The following is a 27,277-nucleotide window of genomic DNA, read 5'->3' as shown; positions in this document are numbered from 1 at the left end:
AAGCCCAATGCTTCTACTAGTCAAAGTACATTTACCATAGCCTAGGATGTGGATCAACAGGGAGCTTGGGAGCATTTTTAATTATTCATAGAAAAAAAATGCCATTAAAATGCTGATGTGTGCACTGAGAAATGTGAATTTTAGGAAGAGATCCACTCCGTGCAACTTCGTTATTTGAAGATTTATTTATTTTTTGTTTGTTTTTATTCTGATTGACACCTTCCGATATGAATGCTGGAGCAAGAGGGGCTCACCTGCCCTAAGTATTTTAAATACTGTTACAGGTGTCAGACATTAAGAAACCGCTTACTAGCTGACCCTCTTTGGAAGGACTATTATTTTGTTTGCTTTGTGCTATGAGGTACCCCCATTTTTTTATCTTTTGTTACGAAACCAACATTTTTTTTTCCCTTAAAGATGATCTTTAAATTGGGGTCAGTATTATTTAATGTGTAAACCTTTTTAAGTGTTTTTTTTTTTTTTTTTTGGCAACATCTATAACAATTTTATTTTGCAAATAAATATTAAATACAGGGTGCACCAATAAGGCTAGATTCAAGGAGCACTACTAATTTTCTAAAAGGATAGCACAGCAAAAAGTGTTTTTTTTTTTTTTCATATTGAAAGGCCTCATTCACACTGGCATACTGTCGCGTACACCCCCGCAAAGGGCACCTTTACTCTCATGGGAGGGGCACAGATGTACCATGTAGTCTGTGCAAATCTCTGACAGGTGGATTGCTGTGCAGATTTCCAAGTGCATCCCCGAGTGTACATCCATGTGAGAATGATGCATAGATCAAAGGTTTTTGAAATTTGGCCCAGACATGTCTGAACAAGCAGGCAGCATGAGGAAGGAAGAGGAATCGTCGTCACTGCAGTTACTTATGCAGCTCTGGGTGTCAATTTGAAGTTAAGCTATTGATCTCTGTAAACAAAAACATTTTTTTAGCAATGCAGGTAAGGATGGCTTGGAGAAAATGTAAAAGGGACTAGAGCTCCATCTAATGGCTAAAAATGAAAAATTTTAAAATTTCCTCTCTAATTAAAAATATATACAAAAGAATAGCACTATACATTCCAATGCATGGGGTTTATAATATGTGGTTAGATTAAATGTGAACACAGCCTATTAAGAGGAGTTTGAGGTAGATCTGTTCTCAGAAATAGAACTTTGTAGCAAGCGTCATATAGCGCCTGCTCTTATCTTTGCTATGCACCGCCCCTGGCTCTGATGCTGTGGAACATTTTTGTACACCCACCTCCCACAACTTTGCATTCGAAGCCTGATTTGCCAATCACCAGGCCTGAGTAATTTTACATGGCAGGCATGCACAAAATGACTTTTCAAAGTTTGGTGCTTGTATGGATTTTTGGAGCTCCGTTACACTACAACAGTATAGGTAAGGTCTGTGGACTATTTAATAAACCTATGCCAATTTCAGGCTTAAAATAAATGAAAATATCTACTATTAAGGTACAATACAATGAACAACAGAATCATGCCTCAGACTTGGGGAGATTATGACTAGTTAGCAGTATAAGCAAGCTAGGCAGTATCTAACTAGTCAAGCAGATGGTGCTAGCATTAAATCCTCTGGTCTATTAAATGAAAATAATCTCTTCCTCCTCTTAGCAGCTTTCCAAACTACATATTGATGTGCTTGGCTTGTGAAGACAGCATTTACAGTAGCAGAGTCCAGACAGGATTACACAAGTATATTGCACATATTGAATCAGGGCAGCATCCTGAATTCTACTGCCAGAGGCAACATGTGTGAAGATGTGGACATTGGGTGGGACCGGTATATTTTGGCCCAGAACAGATCTCTGCTAGTATTACCGATGAGATATTCCTCCAGTAAAGATTTGCGTTCATCAAAGCATGCTTTCACACCTTGGTGTTGGAAAACACCCAGCTAGAAAATACCCTTGAGGGGCAATGCAACAAAACTGCAGCATGCCATGTATTTTTTAATGTTCTTGAAACCGCTAAATACCATTGCTATTCTGTTCTCACATATATACATATTAAAATGCCTTGTCTGATCTTTGTTTCTCTGTATTTGGTACTTCAGCAATCCAATTCTTCAATCTGTTTGCCTTCCATAAAAGGTCACCTCCTGAATGCTCTACTACACTAAAATTCCCAGAATGCCTCTCTCCTATTATATTATTAGGCTTTTGACTGTATTTGAGCATGAGTGACTTGCAGCTTTCAGTTCAGTTCAGAGGAGTGAGACTCCAAGTTGCAGTGTAGCGCTATTCTTCTAGAAAACCCAATAGTTATAAGAATACAGCGTGTGACTTAACCCTTCTGACAGGCTGCATAGGTTCCAAGTCTGTGAATCCATGCAGCTGCAATAGGTCTAAGTCAGGAAATCTTGTTCCAAGCCAGTGACTCGCTCTCAGCCATGATCCGTGACTCTTCCCCTCCACCCCGGAGTTTTCACTGTTTCTGCCCACCGTTTCATTCCAGAATTGTAGGGAAATGCAGAACTATTGTCAGTGCAGTTCCCCTGGTTTTCAGTAGATGTTACTGTCTAATAGTGAGAGATACAGTCAGGTCCATAAATATTGGGACACCGACACAATTCTTATCTTTTTGGCTCTATACACCACTACAATGGATTTGAAATGAAACAAACAAGATGTGCTTTAACTGCAGACTTTCTGCTTTAATATGGGGGTATTTACATCCAAATCAGATGAACGGTGTAGGAATTACAACAGTCTGTATATGTGCCTCCCACTTTTTAAGGGGCCAAAAGTAATGGGACAGTTGGCTGCTCAGCTGTTCCATGGCCAGGTGTGTGTTATTCCCTCATTATCCCATTTACAAGGAGCAGATAAAAGGTCCAGAGTTAATTTCAAGTGTGCTATTTGCATTTGGAATCTCAATATGAGATCCAAAGAGCTGTCACTATCAGTGAAGCAAGCCATCATTAGGCTGAAAAAAACAAAACAAACCCATCAGAGAGATAGCAAAAACATTAGGGTGGCCAAATCAACTGTTTGGAACATCCTTAAAAAGAAAGAACGCACCGGTGAGCTCAGCAACACCAAAAGACCCGGAAGACCACGGAAAACAACTGTGGTGGATGACCGAAGAATTCTTTCCCTGGTGAAGAAAACTCCCTTCACAACAGTTGGCCAGATCAAGAACACTCTCCAGGACGTAGGTGTATGTGTGTCAAAGTCAACAATCAAGAGAAGACTTCACCAGAGTGAATACAGAGGGTTCACCACAAGATGTAAACCGTTGGTGAGCCTCAAAAACAGGAAGGCCAGATTAGAGTTTGCCATACAACATCTAAAAAAGCCTTCACAGTTCTGGAACAACATCCTATGGACAGATGAGACCAAGATCAACTTGTACCAGAGTGATGGGAAGAGAAGAGTATGGAAAAGGAAAGGAACTGCACATGATCCAAAGCATACCACCTCATCAGTGAAGCATGGTGGTGGTAGCGTCATGGCGTGGATATGTATGGCTGCCATGGAACTGGTTCTCTTGTATTTATTGATGATGTGACTGCTGACAAAAGGAGCAGGATGAATTCTGAAGTGTTTCGGCAATATTATCTGCTCATATTCAGCAAAATGCTTCAGAACTCATTGGACGGCGCTTCACAGTGCAGATGGACAATGACCCTAAGCATACAGCGAAAGGAACCAAAAAGTTTTTTAAGGGAAAGAAGTGGAATATTATGCAATGGCCAAGTCAATCACCTGACCTGAATTCGACTGAGCATGCATTTCACTTGCTGAAGACAAAACTGAAGGGAAAATGCCCCAAGAACAAGCAGGAACTGTAAACAGTTGCAGTAGAGGCCTGGCAGAGCATCACCAGGGATAAAACCCAGCGTCTGGTGATGTCTATGCGTTCCAGACTTCAGGCTGTAATTGACTGCAAAGGATTTGCAACCAAGTATTAAAAAGTGAAAGTTTGATGGATGATTGTTAATCTGTCCCATTACTTTTGGTCCCTTAAAAAGTGGGAGGCACATATACAAACTGTTGTAATTCCTACACCGTTCACCTGATTTGGATGTAAATACCCTCAAATTAAAACTGAAAGTCTGCAGTTAAAGCACATCTTTGTTTCATTTCAAATCCACTGTGGTGGTGTATAGAGCCAAAAAGATTAGAATTGTGTCAATGTCCCAATATTTATGGACCTGACTGTACCTCTAGTGTTGATGCAGCAGTCTTTTATACATTTATCCCACCCCCCAGGGAATTGTCCCCAATAGTCATTACTGTTATAGGGTGCTTATAAAAGGATAGGAGGGTGGAGCATGACCAACCCACTATGTGGGGAGTACAAGCATGCAGCCAGGAGTGATGTAACCTACAGTGAAACATGGATGCTTCCCCTCCTGGGGGAACTTTAACTCCATGGAAGGTAAGACAAAGGGCATGCCCCATGTTTGCGGATGCTGGGACTTTATCCCAGTAGGCCAGGACGTCTCTCTCAGTGGACCTTAACACTCTAAAACAGACCTGGGAAAATTGCAGCCCCAGGGCCACATCCAGCCCTTTGACTGTCCCTAACCAGCCCTCGATGCCGCCACTGTCAGTATATTTCTCAGAGCCTGTCCACTTCCTCATTGAGGAAATTGACAGGGTCAGAGAGGCACGCTGACAGATGTCCATGTGGAGAGCTGGAAGGAAAGAGCCTGAGGAGCTGATTGGTATAGTGCGGAGTCTTGGTTCTGGTGGTAGAGGAGAGGTTCCAACACTCTTTTGCCACTCTGCTTACTGGCCAATTTCTTTGTCGTGCTGCAAACCCCAGGAACTATGCACCTGTTCCTCACTCCAGATAAGAATCTGCAGAAATCCCCACTGTACCAATCTCAGGCTCTCTCCTTCCAGTGCGGTTCAGAGGGCATTTGACAGGCAGTGAAGAGGTGTTATATCGCATCCTCACTGCCTGGATTTAATCCTATAATGCCACACTACCACACTGCAATTATTTACATTGCACACAGTTTTGACGCAGCCCCATTGACCTCAATGAGAAATTTTTGACAAGTGGTGGCGCGTGTGAACAGTCTCGTCCAGTTGTTTTTTTACAGTTTAGGTGGGCGACAAAACCGCAGCTCAGCCACCCTTTTTTTACTACTTCCGGCTGCCCATCTGAAAAAGACCTATTTCATGAGCAGTTGTACCTATTATTTCTAGGGCTGGGGGTTTGTTTTCTATATGTTTACATACTTACGGACCTTCCCAGGTCCAAAATTAATATTGAGAAGAATTGGGTTCGGCCCTCCACAACAGTCCCATTTTCTCATGTGGCTCATTGGGAAAATGAATTGCCACCTCTACTCTAAAGAATTTGTTGTAACTCTGTTATATTACCAAACTATTGTACTACCACTTGGGAAATGGCTGAATGTACAGAACCTTGTTTAAAAGTTATGCACCAGTCTGGACTACCCTGATGGGAACAGCAATGTTTCCTGGAACTTTCCCCTGCACTTTGGGGATATGGGGTCCCTAATCAAGGATGCTGGGTTGGATATGCCACGGACCCCTGATTAAGCCAGGCTGGGTTGCTATTTAGGGCTTCTAGAGCAGAAAGAGCCGGTAGAGGGCCACCCCAGGAACAGAATCTTAAAGGCCCCATGTTTGAGGGTTCCTGTGGGGCTTTTGGCACCACCCACTGCTGGACTCCAAAGGGTTTTGAATGTGTAAGTATTGCCCTGCTACGTAACAGTGTTACTTGTTACATTCTCTATAATATAAAATTAAATAACTCCAAAAGGGAGAGTGGGAATGCTGCACAAAGCAAATAAAGTTAAAACAAAGTTTAAAAAGTGTTAGGTGGTTTTCACCAGCATCTATTAAAATTTGAAATATCGTTTTTTGGGTGGATTGATACCTAAATTCTGTGTGTATTATAAATTTACTGCAGCAAATAGTCCATCATGTAGGTTTTAAAGCGGGGTTCCACCCAAATTTTGAACAATATCTGTATGTATTCTCTTCCTTGCCTAGATGCTGACATGTCATTTAAAAAAATGTAAATCGCAGTAATTACCTTTTATTTTTCTATTATTTTTCTTTTATTTTTCTATTCTTCTTTGCACTTCCTTCCTTCTCCTTCCTTCTACTCCCGTGGGAGTAGGCGTGTTTCTAGCCTCTCCCAGACTCCGCACAGTCTCCTGGGAGCTAGTCTCAGGCTTCCCAGGATGCCACTGAGCATGTGCGGGAACGAGCCGTGAATGCTGGGAGCACAGCATTCACCGCATCCAGGAAATAAATGCTTGTGGGCTTCAAATGCCCACAATGAAGATGGAAACCGCCTGCAGTGAATAATATTAGTTATTAATTAATAATAGTTATTCTTTCCGACGAAATCTGACACAGGCGGACATATTACACACAATATGTGAGTATGTAATGCTGAGAAGAAAAGTTTGTGAATGAACTAAAAAAAAAAAAGATAGGTGGACCTCCGCTTTAAAGCCCAATTCCAAGAATTAGACAAAATCTACACACACACACTGTGGGGCCTCCCACACTGCAAAAGTTCACTGCATGTTCAGTTTAGGTGTTCCAGATCAAAGAGCATTTCTTACCCTATTCCTCTCTACAACAGGGTGCCTTCAGTGGTGAGATTTTTCCTGAAGAGCCTCCTCTCTAAAGTCTGGTCATGGTTGCACTTCTGGTAATTAAAAAGAAAGGAAAACTGCTGCGCCAACTCAATTAGGTAGAGCAGCCAACACTAACAATCAGACAAATTGTGTGTAAAGATGAGAAATAAAAAGTGTAGCGCTATATTTAAATGAAAACATATCCAAAAGAGTGAAAGTGATTTAGAGGGGTATATGTATGGATCACCTCTATATAAAAATATAGTTATAACCAACACAATTGATCTAAAAATATCAAAAACAGGATCTAGTGAAAGCACCTGTGAATATTTATGCAATGTACTCAATATAGAAGCGTTAACTTCACAAACAATTTAACTGCATCATAACAGTCCTAAAAAACATACACTTGCATTTCAAAAGATATCATAAAAAAACTTTGTAGTGAGAAAGTGACAAATGTGCATACAAGTGAATAAATAGACTCAGAAAAGTCTCTGGGGGTTTTAACAGTTCTTTCGAATGTGGAAGTAGTCCCAGAACCATATATTCAGATGTCACCCTGCTATATGCATGTTAAAATCAAGGATAAATCTTCCTAAGACTTCTTGCTTTCAATTCGAGGGGATGACAATAAAGTGCCCTTACCAGAAATGGTGGACTCACTGGCCGTTGGCGGTGAGTCATATAGGCTTTTACCGTCAGGACGGTAGAGTTAAAGATGTCTCCAATCCTGGAAAGAGAGCCGGGAAAGGCTTCACGACTTTAAACGCTCCTCACTAGGACCTGACCCTCTTAGTATAAGGGGACCTATTTGGTTGTCCGCTGGACAGCCACTGGACAGCCACCATATTCTACGGCGCTAGATTTTTGTTCATATGAACCAAATTTTTAAGCTTGATCATTTTTATTGGAATTTTTATCAATAAAATTTCCTTTTTTATTTGGATTTACACCATGTGGAAGCTTTTTTCTTTTTTTCTTCCTTGATTATATACGGGATATGCCAAGTGAGTGATACCCGGTAGAAAACTCCAGCGGACAACCGAATACGTCCCCTTATCCTAAGAGGGTCAGGTCCTAGTGAGGAGCGTTTAAAGTTGTGAAGCCTTTCCCGGCTCTTTCCAGGATTGGAGACATCTTTAACTCTACCATCCTGACGGTAAAAGCCTATAGGACTCACCGCCAACGGCCAGTGAGTCCACCGTTTCTGGTAAGGGCACTTTATTGTCATCCCCTCTAATTGAAAGCAAGAAGTCTTAGGAAGATTTATCCTTGATTTTAACATGCATATAGCAGGGTGACATCTGAATATATGGTTCTGGGACCACTTCCACATTCGAAAGAACTGTTAAAACCCCCAGAGACTTTTCTGAGTCTATTTATTCACTTGTATGCACATTTGTCACTTTCTCACTACAAAGTTTTTTTATGATATCTTTTGAAATGCAAGTGTATGTTTTTTTAGGACTGTTATGATGCAGTTATATTGTTTGTGAAGTTAACGCTTCTATATTGAGTACATTGCATAAATATTCACAGGTGCTTTCACTAGATCCTGTTTTTGATATTTTTAGATCAATTGTGTTGGTTATAACTATATTTTTATATAGAGGTGATCCATACATAGACCCCTCTAAATCACTTTCACTCTTTTGGATATGTTTTCATTTAAATATGGCGCTACACTTTTTATTTCTCATGGTTGCACTTCTGCCTCATCTATGTACAGTACAGAGTTAATAACCCTGCATTGTTAATGATGAGGCTGAGGAACCCCCACAGCCCTGAGCACCAGGAGAGGTAGAGAGTGGTGTAGCTGGCTGGTGCAGGTCTAAAATATGTGTTGTAGCATTTTTATGAGCATTTAGCCATTGCATTGCGGGGGGACAGGGGAGGGGGCTGTCCATTGCAGGGATTAGACGGATCGAAATTCAGCCAGTTCTGCAAGAGCCGGACAAATTTCATCTGTCTACGGGCAGGCTGGTTGTACTGCTATCTAACCTTCGGGTTTTTTCCGTGCGATCACTGCCAACATGGTCGGCATTGCATAGGACTGGTGGTCACATGGCTTGTAGCAATACAGCAATATTTTACACATTCTCAGAGCTTCCAAATATTGAGTACCCATACATATGCAACCAATACAACGAATATAAAAATTATTAGCTGTTTTCTCATTTTATAAATTGGTACAAAACCCCAAGTAGACCTTTTTTATATCCATACAATAGATGCATTCACTATTCAAAGCAACGTGTTTTAACCCCTAACCGAAAAGTATACATTTTTTGAAGCTTTTTTTTTATACTGTGGACATTACAACGGCAGCCCTACCTCCATAATATTGGCTTCCATCCTTTCTTTTCACTCATCCAGACATGACAGTAACTGTGTATGACAGAACATCACACGACTCCTAATGGTCCTCTAGTATAAGAAGAAAATTGAACTGCTAGTGATATCTGTATTGGCTAAATGAATTGAGTTAAATTGGAAAATGTCACGGCTGCTGTGTGCAAATAGGAATTTTAAAAAATGGAGAGCCCTCTGAAAGCTGCAATTTTTAAAGCATCATCTCAGTTTAGATTTTTCTTTTTGCCGTCTTCAATAGAAATTGTTGAAATGCTATAATATACTATTAAAAAGGACAAGGTTTATGGGTGTGAAAAGAAAAAATGTGTTTCCATTTTAGGCAGCTACGTGTGATGTTTATATACTATTCAGTTTCAGATCTTTTTGTTGATATGGATATATAATGATTTTATTTTATGGCACCTAAGTTTAGAACACACACATAAATATACAGGCGGTCCCCTAGTTACAAACATCTGACTTACAAAGGACTCCTACTTACAAACAGAGGGAGGCAATAGGAAGTGAGAGGAAATCTACCCCTAGGAAGGGAAATTCACTCCTGTAAGAGTTATTATGGGAAAAAGGTACCTCCACTGATGCTTTATCACCAAGGCTTGTTTCCACAACAACCCAAAATTTTCAGAATCCAATTTGTCATTGGGACAGAAAGTGAGGTGAAATCTTCTGAACGGGGGCACAGACTGCAAAACAAATGTTACATGGGGTGTTATCCAAAAAGCGTAAAGTTTTTTTGGCTGGAGCTACACTTAACCACTTCAGCCCCGGAAGGTTTTACCCCCTTCCTGACCAGAGCACTTTTTACAATTCGGCACTGCGTCGCTTTAACTGCTAATTGCGCGGTCATGCAATGCTGTACCCAAACGAAATTTGCGTCCTTTTCTTCCCACAAATAGAGCTTTCTTTTGATGGTATTTGATCACCTCTGCCGTTTTTATTTTTTGCGCTATACACGGAAAAAGACCGAAAATTTAAAAAAAAAATGATATTTTCTACTTTTTGTTCTAAAAAAAATCCAATAAACTCAATTTTAGTCAAACATTTAGGCCAAAATGTATTCGGCCACATGTCTTTGGTAGAAAAAATGTCAATAAGTGTATATTTATTGGTTTGCGCAAAAGTTATAGCGCCTACAAACTAGGGTACATTTTCTGGAATTTACACAGCCTTTAATTTATGACTGCCTATGTCGTTTCTTGAGGTGCTAAAATGGCAGGGCAGTACAAAACCCCCACAAATGACCCCATTTTGGAAAGTAGACACCCCAAGGAATTTGCTGAGAGGCATGTTGAGCCCATTGAATATTCATTTTTTTTGTCCCAAGTGATTGAATAATGACAAAAAAAAAAAATTACAAAAAGTTGTCACTAAATGATATATTGCTCACACAGGCCATGGGCATATGTGGAATTGCACCCCAAAATACATTTAGCTGCTTCTCCTGAGTATGGGGATACCACATGTGTGGGACTTTTTGGGAGCCTAGCCGCGTACAGGGCCCTGAAAACCAATCACTGCCTTCAGGATTTCTAAGGGTGTACATTTTTGATTTTACTCCTCACTACCTATCACAGTTTTGAAGGCCATAAAATGCCCAGATGGCATAAAACCCCCCCAAATGACCCCATTTTGGAAAGTAGACACCCCAAGCTATTTGCTTTGAGGCATGTTGAGTCCATGGAATGTTTTATATTTTGACACAAGTTGCGGGAAAGTGACAAATTTTTTTTTTTTTTTTGCACAAAGTTGTCACTAAATGATATATTGCTCACACAGGCCATGGGCATATGTGGAATTGCACCCCAAAATACATTTAGCTGCTTCTCCTGAGTACGGGGATACCACATGTGTGGGACTTTTTGGGAGCCTAGCCGCGTACGGGGCCCCGAAAACCAATCACTGCCTTCAGGATTTCTAAGGGCGTACATTTTTGATTTTACTCCTCACTACCTATCACAGTTTCGGAGGCCATGGAATGCCCAGGTGGCACAAACCCCCCCCCAAATGACCCCATTTTGGAAAGTAGACACCCAAAGCTATTTGCTGAGAGGCATGGTGAGTATTTTGCAGCTCTCATTTGTTTTTGAAAATAAAGAAAGACGAGAAAAAAAAAATTTTTTTTTCTTTTTTTCAATTTTCAAAACTTTGTGACAAAAAGTGAGGTCTGCAAAATACTCACTATACCTCTCATCAAATAGCTTGGGGTGTCTACTTTCCAAAATGGGGTCATTTGGGGGGGTTTTTTTGCCACCTGGGCATTCCATGGCCTCCGAAACTGTGATAGGCAGTGAAGAGTGAAATCAAAAATGTACGGCCTTAGAAAGCCTGAAGGTGGTGCTTGGTTTTCGGGGTCCCGTACGCGGCTAGGCTCCCAAAAAGTCTCACACATGTGGTATCCCCGTACACAGGAGAAGCAACAGAATGTATTTTGGGGTGTAATTTCACATATTCCCATGGCATGTTTGAGCAATATATCATTTAGTGACAACTTTGCGCAAAAAAAAATAAAAAAAATAAAAAATTGTCTCTTTCCCGCAACTTGTGTCACAATATAAAATATTCCATGGACTCCACATGTCTCTCAGCAAATAGCTTGGGGTGTCTACTTTCCAAAATGGGGTCATTTGGGGGGGTTTTGAACTGTCCTGGCATTTTATGCACAACATCTAGAAGCTTATGTCACACATCACCCACTCTTCTAACCACTTGAAGACAAAGCCCTTTCTGACACTTTTTGATTACATAAAAAAATAATTTTTTTTTGCAAGAAAATTACTTTGAACCCCCAAACATTATATATTTTTTTAAAGCAAATGCCCTACAGATTAAAATGGTGGGTGTTTCATTTTTTTTTTCCACACAGTATTTGCGCAGCGATTTTTCAAACGCATTTTTTGGGAAAAAAACACACTTTTTTAAATTTTAATGCACTAAAACACACTATATTGCCCAAATGTTTGATGAAATAAAAAAGATAATCTTAGGCCGAGTACATGGATACCAAACATGACATGCTTTAAAATTGCGCACAAACGTGCAGTGGCGACAAACTAAATACATTTTTAAAAGCCTTTAAAAGCCTTTACAGGTTACAACTTTAGATTTACAGAGGAGGTCCACTGCTAAAATTACTGCCCTCGATCTGACGTTCGCGGTGATACCTCACATGCATTGTGCAATTGCTGTTTACATTTGACGCCAGACCGACGCTTGCGTTCGCCTTAGCGCGAGAGCAGGGGGGACAGGGGTGCTTTTTTTTTTTTTTTTTTTTTCTTTATTATTATTATTTTTTTATCTTATTTTTAAACTGTTCCTTTCATTTTTTTTTTTTTTTAAATCATTTTTATTGTTATCTCAGGGAATGTAAATATCCCCTATTATAGCAATAGGTAGTGACAGGTACTCTTTTTTGCAAAAACTGGGGTCTATTAGACCCTAGATTTCTCCTCTGCCCTCAAAGCATCTGACCACACCAAGATCGGTGTGATAAAATGCTTTCCCAATTTCCCAATGGCGCTGTTTACATCCGGCGAAATCTAAGTCATAAAATGCTCGTAGCTTCCGGTTTCTTAGGCCATAGAGATGTTTGGAGCCACTCTGGTCTCTGATCAGCTCTATGGTCAGCTGGCTGAATCACCGGCTGCATTCTCAGGTTCCCTGTTGAGACAGGAGAGCCAGAGAAAAACACGGAAGACGTTGGGGGGGGCATTCCCTCCCACTGCTTGTAAAAGCAGTCTAGAGGCTAATTAGCTGCTAGGATTGCTTTTACATGAAAGCCGATCGCTGGCTGAAAAGAATGATACCAAGATGATACCTAAACCTGCAGGCATCATTCTGGTATAACCACTCAAAGTCGTGAATGGCGTACCTGAAGACAAAAAAATGGTTAACAATAAAGCACAGTAAACGGTAAGGTATAAAAAATTGCATATCTGAAAAGCAAACCTGATAAAACATAACAACAATAAAACATTGCAGAATAGAATACAGTAAAAAAGAGCAGAACAATAGAGAGAGAATAGAGAGAGAGAGAACAATAAAACGACAACTATTTTTTTTTTATTTTATATTTTTGTATGTGTTTTCTTTTTTTTTTTACACTTTTTTTTGTAACTAACTTTTATAACTGTAACCGGTTCCAGGTTCAGGTCTCTCAAAATGCAATGGCATCTTGGGAGACCCTGTGAAAGTGTGCCTAGTCTGTGCAATGCTGTACCCTACGCTAATACTCAACTAGTGAATGGTAGCGTTCAAAACATTCACCAATGCAAAGACCAGGATTGTCAGGACAGGAGGGACAATAATAGCGGGTATAAATAATGATATTTGAAGCGCTTCACAATGTGCATGAAAATGAATATATAAGAATAAATATAAATAGTCAAATAAATCCAGCGGTGAGTAAAAATTCCTATAAAATCCAGCAATCAAAATAGTGTAAAATTATTAAAAATTAGTGACACCAAATGTGTAAAAAATTCACATAAAAAATCCACATAAAAATAAATATATAGGGATGTATTCAGAAGGTTCAATTATACAGGTGTAGAATCCTGATTGGTATAGAGCTTTTGATCACTAGCAAAGCTGTTTAAAAACACTTGCTTAATTAAGGTGCTCATTGATAGTACCAATGTGTTTTTTGCTTCTATTCACAACCAATGTGGGAATCATAAACAGGCAGATAAGAGAAAAAAACCAATCATTGTGCAATAGTTAGGACACCAAGGTACACAGGCAAACTTCAATCCACTCACGTGTGCCTTATAATGATAAGGCATTAGCAGGTTTTACTATAGCAGTCAGCCGCCTTAGACAGGAGCAGATTCAGTGCAGTACACTGTGTGAAACTGCTGATCTGCACAGAGCTTCCTTGGCTCCTCCCACGCGTTACATCACAGTCACGTGACTTTTTCAAGAATAATAGCGGGTGTCACGCCTATATCCGCGCTTGCTGCAGACACGACATCTTTTTTGGGGGGGTTCGCTGGGTAGGGGTACTCGGGAGGACATAAAGAAAATGCCTCTCATGCAGCCGACTGCATTTGGTTGGGGATGTGAATGGGGGAAGTACAGGCGCTGCAGAAGCGGTGGGTTCCCAATTAGGATTGGCGAATGCAGCAGGAAGGGCATTATGGGCACGACGGGCCTGTGTTTGTCTTTTTGGTGGCAGCGGGACACTACTTGTGCTTGCCACCTCACCAGCTTGAACTGCACTTATGGGACTCGCCACGTCACCAAGTGTTACTGCAGTGCTGGTTTGACTACGACCGGGGTGTACTAGGCCGCTGGTGCTTGCCAGTTCACCAAAACGCTACAAAAAAAACTGTTAGCGATCACAGGGATCAGGCCTGACTCTGCGAACGCTGCAGTTATGCGTTTAGTGTTTTGTAAGTGTCAGTGATCGATCGATACTGCACTTGGGTGGGCTGGGCTGGGCCGGGCGGAGGGGCAAAACGCAGGTGCTAGCAGGTATCTGGGCTGATCCCGCTAACACTGCGTTTGTGGGAACCCTAAACTGCTGGGGACGCTAGTATAGATCTGATCAGATCAGATATTGATCCGATCAGATACTATACCACTAAGGGAGGTGTACGGTGCGTGCGTGGGTGTTAGCGGTACTGGCGCTAACCTGACGCTGCCTGGGGCTGGTGCTTGCCAGTTCACCAAAACGCTACCAAAAAAACTGTTAGCGATCGCAGGGATCAGGCCTGACTCTGCGAACGCTGCAGTTATGCGTTTAGTGTTTTGTAAGTGACAGTGATCGATCGATACTGCACTTGGGTGGGCTGGGCCAGGCGGAGGGGCAAAACGCAGGTGCTAGCAGGTATCTGGGCTGATCCCGCTAACACTGCGTGTTTGGGAATCCTAAACTGCTGGGGACGCTAGTATAGATCTGATCGGATCAGATATTGATCCGTACAGATACTATACCACTAAAGGAGGCGTATGCTGCGTGCGTGGGTGTTAGCGGTACTGGCGCTAATCTGACGCTGCCTGGGGCGACGCATATCACCGCCGGGCGATCAGGGGGCTAAACCTTTATTCGGTAATAAACGGCGGGTGCCCTGACACTATAAAAAATAAACGAACTAACCAGCTTCACCCGTAACGGTTATACGGTGATCAGTGGTGAAAGGGTTAACTAGGGGGCAATCAAGGGGTTAAAACATTTATTAGATAGTATATGGGGGTCCCTGTCGCTATAAAACGCTGACGGCGAACCTAAATATTTACCTCCCTAACTAGCGTCACCAGTGACACTAATACAGCGATCAGAAAAATGATCGCTTAGTGACACTGGTGACAGGGGGTGATCAAGGGGTTAAAACTTTATTAGGGGGGGTTAGGGGGGTACCCTAGACCTAAAGGGGGGTAATACTCACTGCCCTAACACTGTAACTGTCACAAACTGACACCATGCAGTAATCAGAAAAAAAAAATAAAAAATACTGCTTGCTGTCAGTTTGTGACGGGGGGGGGGTGATTGGGGGGGGCGATCGGGGGGGGGGGATCGGGGGTGTAAAGTATGCCTGGCATGTTCTACTGTGTGTGTGTTGTGCACTCACATGTCTTCTCTCCTCGGCGCTGGGACGGAAACTGCCAAGCCGAGGAGAGATGACATCACATCCTCTGCCTGTGTGAAACTACACACAGGCAGGGGAGGATTCTGATTGGCTGGGAGCGATCGCGAGGGGGGGGCCACGATCAGATGGTCTCCCCCTCGCCTCCCGACGCTCCCAGTCAAATGCCGACCGCCGCTGGCACCGGAGGGGGGTCCAATCGGACCCCCCGCCCGCGGGAGGCAGATCACGTACGGATACGTGATTCTGCCTGCCCGTGCCATTCTGCCGCCATATATGTGCGTTAGGTGGTCGGCAAGTGGTTAAAAAGTGTACCTGTTCTGACTTACAAAGGGATTCAACTTAAGAACAAACCTTCAGACCCTATCTTGTTTGTAACCCGGGGAACCGCCTATATGTGCCTTCCTGTCCTGATCACCACCATTTCCCACATCTCCTGCTGTCGATATTGGGGTCGTCCAGTGCCCAGGGAGAAGATGTTGACATATGTTTGTCCAACACTGCTGACATACAGTGTGGTTAAGCACATGGTCTGGCTTTCTGTAGTTAGCAGTGCAAGGTGCACTGCACATATGTGGCCATTTGCTTGCTTTTTAGCAGCTGGGGAAGGGGGGAGGCTTGTGTGCACAGTGCACTTTTCTTGTCAGCTGTGGGTGGCTGGGGTAATGTGGTGGAGAGTGGGCATGTTGGGAGTTTAGTGTGTCCAAGCAGAAAGCACTGGCTGTTAGAAGGGAGACTGTGGTTCGCTAGTCCACTTTCCTGCACAGCTCCCCATATGAGAGCCCTGTACATGGGGTGCTTGCCCCTCATGTTCCATCCCTTGTTCTGGCCCTGCCTAGTGTCTGAGTTAAAAGGTTGGGGATTTTCCACAGTGGAGTCTGAGACTTCAATGAAATCCTCACAAGTTTTGTCAAAGGTTATAATTTGCCAAAAAAGATTTGTGGGCCCTTAGAATTGTACAATAAATCAAATAGATGAGTGATTTGCTTAGTGGATTTCAAATGACCAGAGATATGGCTAGTCTGCTGAGGATCCCAATGAGTCCCATAGTTTTGAGGTGAAATAACAGAACTATAAACACAGTCCAAAGCAAAAATTTTTAGTTATTTTGATCTGCCACATCCATGTACTGTATCTACCAGTGAACGTACCAACATTTCTTTCTGCTTTTTTTTTCTAATTTTTAATGTTCACAACTACAAATTATATTTTTTGGCAGATAATCTTCAATTCTTTAGAGCAGGGGGTCTCCAAACTTTCTAAACAGAGGGCCAATTTACTGTCCTTCAGACTGAAGGGGGGCCAGGCTAGGGCCAGTGGGAGTAGAAGGTGTCCTGGGTCCAGTGGAAATAACCATGCCTATCTTTGGTGTCAGTGGGAGGACTAGTGTTTCATCGATGTCAGTTGAAGGAATTGTGTCCCATTGTTGGTGTCAGTGGGAGTAATTCTGCCCCATCATTGGTCTCAGTGGGAGGAGTAGTGGCCCATTGTTGGTGTCAGTGGGTGGAATGGTGTCCTGAGGGCCAGATAAAGGCAAGCAAAGGGCTGCAGTTTGGAGACCTCTGCTTTAGAGTCCAGTAAATATGAAGTATTGCATATGAATATTTTATATTTATTACAATCTACCAGCAGGTGGCAAGCACAAGACTACATCTGCATTTTTTTAAGGCCGATCTGCTGCTTTGCTGTGAATACCCTATATTGTGAATAGCAGGTCAAATTACTCATAATTGAATGACTCAGAGGAGGGACTATCCTTCACCAGCTCTGCTAACAAAGAGGAGACAAAGCTGAAATGCTGATTGATATATATATATATATATATATATATATATATATATATATATATATACACAATAGCCATAACTTGACAACCCCACCTAATATGGGGTAGGTCTCCTTTTTGCCATTAAAACAGCCCTGACCTTTTGAAGCATGGACGCCAATAGACCACTGAAGGTAAGCTGAGACACCAAGCCACCAGTAGTGACTTAAAAGTGGTTGTACACCTCAGTCATGAAATCTGAGCAAAGCACATATATATGTAGTGTACTTATATCTCTCCAAAGCTCCAAAATGTCGTTTCTCTCTGTTACTTCATTCCTGAGAAGTGTTCCCGACACATGAGATAAAATGTGTGTCAAGGAGCTCAGCATGCAGCTTGTCTATTCCGAACACAGTAGTTCTGCTGTGTGAAGGGTGGTGTGTGCCTTTCCTCCAATCAGCTATGACACACTGTAACTACAGCCTCTCTGCCCCCTCCTCTATGCTTTCACAGATGAAAAAGTATTTTAACATTAAACTGCCCTTTTGAAGGGCTGTAGGGAAGAGAAAGCTGCAGATAAATAAAACCTATGTTGGAGGATTTTTTTCATCTCTTTGTATCATCTAAGGCTGTTCACTTCACTGGGTATATGTGAGGGTTTGCAACCACTTTAAGTCCTGTAAATGCAGGGTGGGGTTTCCATGGATAAAACTTGTGTTTCCGGCACATCTCATAGATGCTCAATTGGATTGAGCTTTGGAGAATTTGGATGCTAAGTCAGCACCTCAAATTTGTTGTGTTCCTCAAACCATTCTTGAGCAGTGTGGCAGGGAGCATTGTCCTGCTGAAATAGGCCATTGCCATGAGGGAATACCATTCCAATGATGGGGTGTACTTGGTGTTTTAGAAATGTTTTATTAATGTATGTCAGATGTCTCCCAGTGTCAGTTTTGCTGTAATATGCTCATGCAAGCGTATTCGCACATACAGACGTTGGTGGAAGACCATTGACTGCAGAAACCTTCCCGTGGACACGGCAGATCTGTTTGCTCTTTTAGGGATGTTCGTTTATGCCACACCAAGAGACTGGCCACCTCATGGCGATTGCATTAACGCTCCTAGTAAACAGATCTGCGTACATGGGAACCATAGCATAACCATACAAAAATAATGGCCTACTGAGCCATGATAGAGTACGGTTCGCGTCATTGATAGCAGTGGGAATGTGCACATGATTGTGTTCAGAGCCATATAGTTAGTGTTCAAATTGTGAGACACTTTGTGTCTCACAAGGGGCTGGCTGCATGGCTCTGCACACGACCATCTGCACACATCACTACTGGAATTCTATTTGAATATATACACGTGTGAGATTGGTTCTTTTGAAAGAATATTTGTCTGGTTGGCTGATTCTGAAGCCACCACATTCCTTATTTATCCATGTTTACAGTATAAAAAAAAGCAGCATATCATGGTAGACAGGATTTTGCTAAGCTCAACATGATACCAGCGTCTGTCTGTGTTACTTGGAGATAAACAAGCGCACTTTCCCGGCATTATACAAGAGAGCTATGATTGTGCTTATTAGCGCATGGAATTGTTTGCTTATAGGTGAAGCTTTAATATTTCCACTACATTGGTCAGCAACAGTGTTTAGTTAGGTGGTATGTGTCAAGTAACATCCACAAGAATGGCAGGACCCAAGGTTTCCCAGCAAAATACTGTCCAAAGCATCACACTGCCTCCTATGGCATGCCTTCCTCCCATAGTGCATCCAGGTGTCACCTCTTCCCCAGATAAGCGACACACGTGCACCCGCGGCTATCCACATGATCTAGAAGAAAATGTGATTGATCAGACCAGGCCACCTTCTTCCATTGTTCCGTAGTCCAGTTCTGATGTTCACGTGCCCATTGTAGAACCCTGATTGGTCTGTGACTATGCAGACCCCTACACAACAAACTGCTTTCAACACATCAACTTTAGGGACAATGTTTACTTGCTTCCTGATATATCCCACTAACTTTCAAATGTCATTGTAATGGGATAATGTTATCCATTTAACCTATCAGTGGTCATAAAGTTATGGCTGATCAGGTGTGTGTGTATTATTGATATGTGTGTGGTCATTAAAGAAATGCGTTATCCAAAAGTAGCAGTCCATCAATGAAAACAATCCAGAACCAACACATTGGATCTTCACATAGAACTATTTGTATGTAAAACTGAAACATCTGTATTCATGTCAGTTTAAGTCATTGCTGGGTTAAGGATGGGAGATTATTTTAGTTTTATTTTCAGATCCAGTTTAAATGTTTGGGCCAGCTTAGCAGTGGGATAGGTTAGACATGATTTTGGCATGGCTTAGGCACTGGGAGCTCCTGGCACCAAAAACTAACACACCTTCCCAGACTGCTTATTAACCACAGTCCAACTGCCAAGATGGTAGTTAAATGTCTTAATTAGTTACAATACGTGATTTTAATAGCTTAACACTTAAAAACAATGTCTTGCTTATCAAATGGAGTTGCAAATTTTGCCTTAAAGCAATTCTGTCACTGAAATAAAAAGTAGAAGAAAGATAATCCTGCATGGAAGACATGGAATGGTTAGCTCTCTCTTGGGTTGCTGATCTCGGCAGTATTTAAGGCCCCTTTCACACTGGGGCAGTGGGGGCGTCGGCGGTACAACAGCGCTATTTTTAGCGCTGCTGTACCGTCGTTCTTGTAGCTGTATTCGGCCGCTAGCGGTGCGGTTTTAACCCCCGCTGGCGGCCGAAAAAGGGTTAAAATCCCTCGTACAGCGCGGCTATGGCCACGGTATAGCTGCGCTGTCCCATTGATTTCAATGGGCAGGAGCGGTTTAGGAGCGATGAATACACTGCTCCTTCACCGCTCCAAAAAAGCGGTTTGCAGGCCTTTTTTCACCGCCCTGCCTGCGCACCGCTTCAGTGTGAAAGCCCTCGGGCTTTCACACTGAACAAACAGCGGAGGCTGTTTAGGGGCGGTTTGCAGGCGGTATTTTTAGCGCAATACCGCCTGCAAACCGCCCCAGTGTGAAAGGGGTCTGAGAGAATCTTCTAACTAAAGATCTTTCAGAATAGAACACTTCCAGACCCTTATCACTGTAAAAGCAATCACTTTTACTGAACTGTCAGTTGCCAACTGAAAAACATGGTGGTTTTAACCACTGCAAGTCCTGGACATTTTAAAATGGTCTAAGGATGTGACGTGATTAAGGGGTCCATTTATATGTAAAAATAGTTGGACAAATGTCAAAAGCATTTGCCCAGCCCTGACAAATTCTGACTGCAATTAGCTTACTACAGCAATTTCCTATGATTATTAACTCCATCTAGTGGGCATAATGTATTGTTTTTTTTTTTTCCTGACACTGGTATTTTAGAAAATATACTGTATTATGGCCACTAGATGGAGGTGATGATCTTAGGAAAACATTGTATTAAAGTAATTATGGTTAGAATTTGTCAGGGCTGGGCGAATTCTTTATAAATCGACCCCTAAATTTTACGTGATCTGATCTTGAAGGTTGACAGCTGGGAAATTTCTGTGCTTTTCTGATATGTGCAATTTTGCTTATTTATGTGTCCAGTGTATTATAAATAACAATGTGTACATAATAAGTTATGTGCTAAAACTTCAGGTTACCTTATTCTCTCCACTGTATTATATAAAATTTAGGCTTAGCGGTTAGGACTTCTGCCTTACAGCATTGGGGTCCTTGGCTCTCCCTGTGCTTGTGTGGTTTTCCTTCAACACAATCCAAAGACATGCTGGTAGGTTAATTGGTTCCTATCTGAATTGTATGCATGTGCAATATGGACTGTAGATTGTAAGCATCTTGAGGGCAGGGACTGATGTAATTGTATAGTATGTAAAGTGCTGTGTAAATTCAGTGCTATATAAATACCTGTAATAAATAAAATAAGTCACTGAAAGGTACATCTATTAAAAAATGCTAATAATATTTTGATAGATGCTGTGGAGAGATGGGGTATCTAATAGTTTCTTTTGAAACTTGTATTTTCTTTGGAAGTTTATTTGTATTTTATATTCTGGAAAATGCAGCATTGAATGTGGTGACATGGTGGATGGGAACTAGTGATGGGCAATATAAATACTTAAGCCCCCAAAGAAGTCTGGGGGTGATACAGCCTATCATACACCTACACCTCTATTGGAAATGTCCCTTTCCTTTTCAGTGGACGGTCTCCTTATAAAGTGTGTGTTTTTTTTTTTTTTCCCAGGTAATAAATATTGGGTGTTCAAAGACACAACATTACAACCAGGCTATCCTCATGACTTGATACAGCTGGGACATGGCATTCCACCTCATGGCATTGACACCGCTGTTTGGTGGGAAGACGTCGGAAAGACCTATTTTTTTAAAGGCGACAGGTGATTAGAAATCCAATTATAATATGTATTTCTGGTATTATCTGCATTGTTTCCAAAGGCTCAAGCCTTGATTGCTACAGAGACAAACTTTAGAGCATGGTGGCTGATTTATAAGGCTGAGATGCTAAGAGCTGGCATTTGCAATATTGTCATTCAATCTGTTTCACAGTATTAACAGTGCCTTAAGAGACAAAGTACTTATGTGGCGGAAAGGTCTGCTGATGGCAACAGATTTAAATGGAGAAAACTAAATTAGAGGCAAGATAATTTTCTCTATCTGACAAAAAAAAAGATCAAACGTGACTTCCTATTATAGTGGTGTTCTGAACAAAACTTCCCCAGAAATGCGTTTTTTTTCCTCGTGACCAGCAGTTTGCACTTATTACAACATTAAGACTGATAATGTGACTATATCGGGATTACCACTCACTTCTTGGGAAGTATTATTATTATTCGGGATTTATATAGCGCCAACAGTTTGCGCAGCGCTTAACAAAATGAAGGCAGACATTACAGTTACATTACAATTTGGTACAAGAGGAATCAGAGGGTCCTGCTCATTAGAGCTTACAATCTAAAAGGGAGGGTCAATTAATACAATAGCTGTGGGGGATGATCTGATGGAGAAAGTAAAACAGTGCATTAGTTAGAAGCAAGATAGGTTTATTTAAAGAGAAGGGTTTTCAGTGATCGTCTAAAGATGTATAGATTAGAGAACAATCGGACAGATGGGGTAGAAAGTTCCAAAGGATGGGAGAAGCTCTGGAGAAATCCTGGAAGCCAGCATGGGAGGAGGTGACAAGGGAGCTAGAGAGCAGGAGGTCTTGGGAGGATCGAAAAGAACGGCTTGGTTGGTGTTTTGAGACTAGATTAGTGATGTAGCTGGGAGCAAAGTTATGGATGGCTTTGTAAATTATTGTTAGTACTTTGAATTTTATTCGTTGGGTGAGTGGAAGCCAGTGGAGGGATTGGCAGAGAGGGGTGGAGGACACTGAATGGTTGGTAAGGTGGATGAGTCTTGCAGCAGCATTCATTATGGACTGAAGGGGGGATAGTCTATGTTAAGGTAATCCAATGAGGAAGGAGTTGCAGTAGTCAAGGGGAGAGATAACCAAGGAGTGAATTAGAAGCTTGGTGGTGTCATTAGTTAGAAAGGGGCGTATTCTAGAAATGTTGCGGAGGCTAAGGCGGTATTATTTCGACAGGGATTGTATGTGGGCCTGAAAGGACAGTTCAGAGTCTAAGGTTACCCCTAGCACCCCGGCATGTGGGGACAGACTGATAGATGTGCCATTGATCTTGACAGAGAAGTCAGGGGAAGGGGCAAGTGGGGTAGGAAATATTAAGAGCTCCGTTTTAATTGTACAGCAGGAAAAGTTGCAGCAAGTAGGGTGCAATAAGTGTGAGAGTTCTAATACACATTACCAAGTAGGACTGTGCAGGGAGGTTTACTAATATCTCTGTAATATGTCACTTACCAGGGAAAGATGCAAAAGTTAAGCTTCCAATAAAGGGACTGGCCTATTTGAGCCTATATTATGCACATTTCAAGTTTCCGAACATATGATATACAGTAGAAAAGCAGCAATAAGGATGATCTCTCTAATTTGGGGGGGGGTTAGGTTCAGGAATAAAAAAAAGTATTTAATAAAGTAACAAAGTATTAAAATATCTGACAATGTTTTTATTGCAGTCCTGCCTTAAGCAGGCCCACAAGCTGAATGAAAAAGACCTAGTTGAATCCTCCATTCGCACCAAGTACAGAACAGATGGACAAACCCCTCTGCTGGGTGGCTGTCAGAATACCCTAGCAACAGTTGCAATCTGACTGTAGCTGCTGTTGCCCGACAAATTTCCACTTGGCTCCATCAGATTTCAATTGAAGGGTTTCAGGCAGATGCGATCTGGCAGAGCCTCCCACTAGGGCTGCAACTAACGATTATTTTCATAATAGATTAGTTGGCCGATTTTATTGTTTTGATTAATCGATTAATCAGATAATAACCTTAAAAAAGCGTGGTGTATAATTTAGTTAATATGTAAAGTTTAAAAAAAAAGGCAATTTTATTCTTAAATATCTATATGCAGTGGTAAATATAAATAACCAGCTATATGGTTAGGGAGCAAAATCTCTAAATCCACTCTGAGAATAACAGACAGAGGAGATTTACTGTATTTACTATTAGAGGTTGAATCTGGTAAATATGATCTCAGACTGGGAGATCAAATTTTTTATTTAAAGAAAAAAAATGAAAGACAGTTTTGCCGTTTTCAGACAGAACTGTAATATATTATGTATGACAGATTCCCTTGTCAAAGGCAGGTGGCTTGATAAACGTTCCCTGCACCTGCTGTCACTTATGCTGGTCATACAAAAACAATGTCTTCCTTCAAAAAATTTTCCTTTTAAGATTTTTCTTCGATTTTCTAATCGTTAGTGGGGTCAAATCGACGTTTGTTTTCAACCACAGTAATGGGAAAATTTGAAGGAGCAGAATAGAAAACTTCTTGGTCAAAGGAATTTTCAGATAGTGTATGTGGTTTTCGTTCAGATATTACGTTCATTTTAAAAATGAATGTTAAAAGCAAGTGAAATTTTCAAACGACATGCTTTCATTCAGCGAATGTACAAAGATTTTTCGTATGAATATTTTCGTCCAAAAATCGATACATGTATGGCCAGCATAAGGCTCAGTTCACACCTATGCAGTTTGCTTTTGATCCGTTTCTGCAGTGCTTTTTGCTGTGCATTTGTGCATGCGATTTTGCTATGATTTACGTTTTGTATTACATATGCTTTTTCTTGGCCAATTTGTTGTTGCGCAGATTAAAAAATGCAAATTGTGGCAAAAACACACAACATGCTTTTCTGCAGCTTCTCCATTGAAATCTATTGGACCATACAAGCAAAAAAAGCACAGTTTTGCATTGAAAAAGGTCCCTGACCCTTTCCAAGTATGCAGCAGCTGAAAAAAGCATAAATGTGAACGTGTCCCATAGGAAACCATGATAAATGAACTGTAGTGCGTTTCTGCAAAAATCACCAAAAAAAGCATAGGTGTGAACCAGGCCTAAGACATTTAGTAGCAGCGGCATGCTTTTTTTTGTATCACCTGTCATAATGGGGTTAAAAAAAATAAAATTAGCCCTTTTATAGTACAAAACAGCAGATAAAAATGGTTTATTTCTACTGTGAAACAGTGAAGGTAATAATATATATTTCAACAAAAGGTAAAAATAAATGTAGTGTCAATCTAAACAATCACAGTAGCGCAATGAACAATAATGCTTATTATATAGTGTCCATACTCAAAATCCAAAAATTGTCCAATATAGATAATTATAACCATGTATCAAAAAAATCCATTGTGAAAAAACTGGTGCAAATGTCCATAAAAGTAGAAAACTTAAAACGCCCTAAATCCTACACCAAAGTGAACAAGTACCAATCCACACCTTTTTTAGAATAAGGCTTCCCGGATTGTATAAATTTCAATCGCATGTGTGATTTAATCTTGCTTTTATGCAGATGATCATCCCAATATCCACTCAGATCTCCTCAGACTAAAAATAGATGACAGCTCTCTCCACAAGTAGAGATAAAATCAACACAGAGCCTCCAATAGTGTAAAAACCTCTAAGGTTCCAGTTTTAATAAAAAAAGTAATGCGCTTACATCACAATTAAAAACAAATTGCCTTTGATATATTTTAATTACATGCCGGGTGCCTGCCTGCTGCGTCTCCAACCTCTCCTCGCTCTCACTCACAGATCGCACTGTCAGCGTCAAGATTTAGTTGCTGTGTAGCCATGCCCCTAATGCGTTTCGTCGCTTCCGACCCCCTGTGACCAATTCAGCAGTGATGAATTGTCTACACGGCAACTGAATCTTGACGCTGAAAGTGCGATCTGTGAGTGCAAGCAAGGAGAGGTTGGAGATGCAGCACGCAGGCACTCGGCATGTAAATAAAATATATTAAAGACGATTTATTTTTAATTGTGATGTAAACACATTACTTTTAAAACTCATTAAAACTGGTACCTTAGAGGTTTTTACACTATTGGAGGCTCTGTGTTGATTTTATCTCTACATGTGGAGAGAGCTGTTATCTATTCTTAAGCCTCGTACACACGAACAGATTTTTGGCAGGGAATTGTATGATGACAGATTGTTGGCCTAAAATCCGTTGGTACGCTCCATCAGATAATTGTTGTCCAACTTTCCGCCAACAAATGGGATGACAGGCTAGTAAATTTTCGGTGGACAACGGTCTGTTGTCAGATTTTACTATTGTCTGTACACAAGTCCGTCACACAAAAGTTGAAAGTACAAACACGCATGCTCAGAATCAATGCTCACCAAATACGACATTAGCAGAAGGTGCCCAAAGGGTGGCGCTCAAGAGCTGAAATTCCTCGTAGTACGTCACTACGTTCGTGTTTGCTGCCTGACAATTGTGTACCATTTGTATGCAAGACAAGTTCCTGGCACACATCCTTCGGACAAAAGTCTGACGCTTTGTTGGCCAACAGTCTGATCGTGTGTGCCAGGCTTTAGTCTGAGGAAATCTGAGTGGAGATTGAGATGGTCATCTGCATAAAGCAAGATTAAATCACACATGCATTGAAATTTTATGCAGTATGGTGAGCCTTATTCTAAAAGGGTGTGGAATGGCACTAGTTCACTTTGGTGAAGGATTTACGGTGTTTTAAGTTTTCTACTTTTATGGACATTTGCACCAGTTTTTTCACAATGGATTTTTTTTGATATATGAATATAATTATCTATGATTTACAATTTTTTGATTTTGAGTATGGACACTATATAATAAGCATTAATGTTCATTGCGCTACTGTGATTGTGTAGATTGACACTACATTTATTTTCACCTTTTGTTCAGTTTTTATTTAAAGTAGCAGCACGTTCATTTAGTTCATTAGCGCAGTGCTTATATGAGAATTAATAATATATTACTAATATCATATATATATATGATAGGGGAGATATAAATATTTTATATTAAAGTAGTACTAAAAGCTGAAACACACTTTTTTTCATGGATATGACCATTTTAATTATAATGCACAATACTGGTAAAAGTTTACTTTAAATGCAATTGTAATGCCTTATATTACCTCCAGTCTATCGGCCTCCAGCCTCTTTTAAAGTGATTTTGCTTCAAACAACAAACATGTTATACTTGCCTTCTGTGTGTGAGGGTTTTGCACAGTGCAGCCCGGAACCCCCCATTTCTTGTACTGGGAGGCAGAACATGTTGGCTAGTACTTGACACTCTTGCCTTGCAGTGCTGGAGTCCGTTGTTAATTATTTTATTGCTGCCTACCATGTTGTTCAGGTTATATAACTGCAAGAATTAGAGAATACACAGAACAGACAGAGAACTGAAAACTCCTTTTTGAATCTTCAGTTACATAAAAACACTTTACCTGAAATCTGTTCAATTTGTAGAAGCCACTCTACATTAAGAGAGGATCCCTACGCTATGTGAGGTATGGCATTTCACATAGCAA

At 41.1% G+C, this 27,277-nt stretch overlaps 1 protein-coding gene across 3 annotated transcripts in view; it reads left to right on the top strand.

The window, feature by feature from the left end:
* MMP16 (matrix metallopeptidase 16) overlaps nt 1-27,277 on the top strand; it is a 325,636-nt gene that overhangs the window by 286,998 nt on the left and 11,361 nt on the right. For all 3 annotated transcript variants that reach the window (XM_073631917.1, XM_073631916.1, XM_073631919.1), the window contains one exon: nt 21,595-21,745. In XM_073631917.1, the coding sequence (XP_073488018.1) occupies nt 21,595-21,745 (151 nt within the window). The remainder of the gene's footprint in view (nt 1-21,594; nt 21,746-27,277) is intronic.

The sequence above is a fragment of the Aquarana catesbeiana genome, linkage group LG05 (assembly GCF_042186555.1).
Source record: "Aquarana catesbeiana isolate 2022-GZ linkage group LG05, ASM4218655v1, whole genome shotgun sequence".
Lineage (NCBI taxonomy): Eukaryota > Metazoa > Chordata > Amphibia > Anura > Ranidae > Aquarana > Aquarana catesbeiana.
Note: the sequence above shows the minus strand (reverse complement) of the source record. Positions and strands in the feature narration are given on the sequence as shown.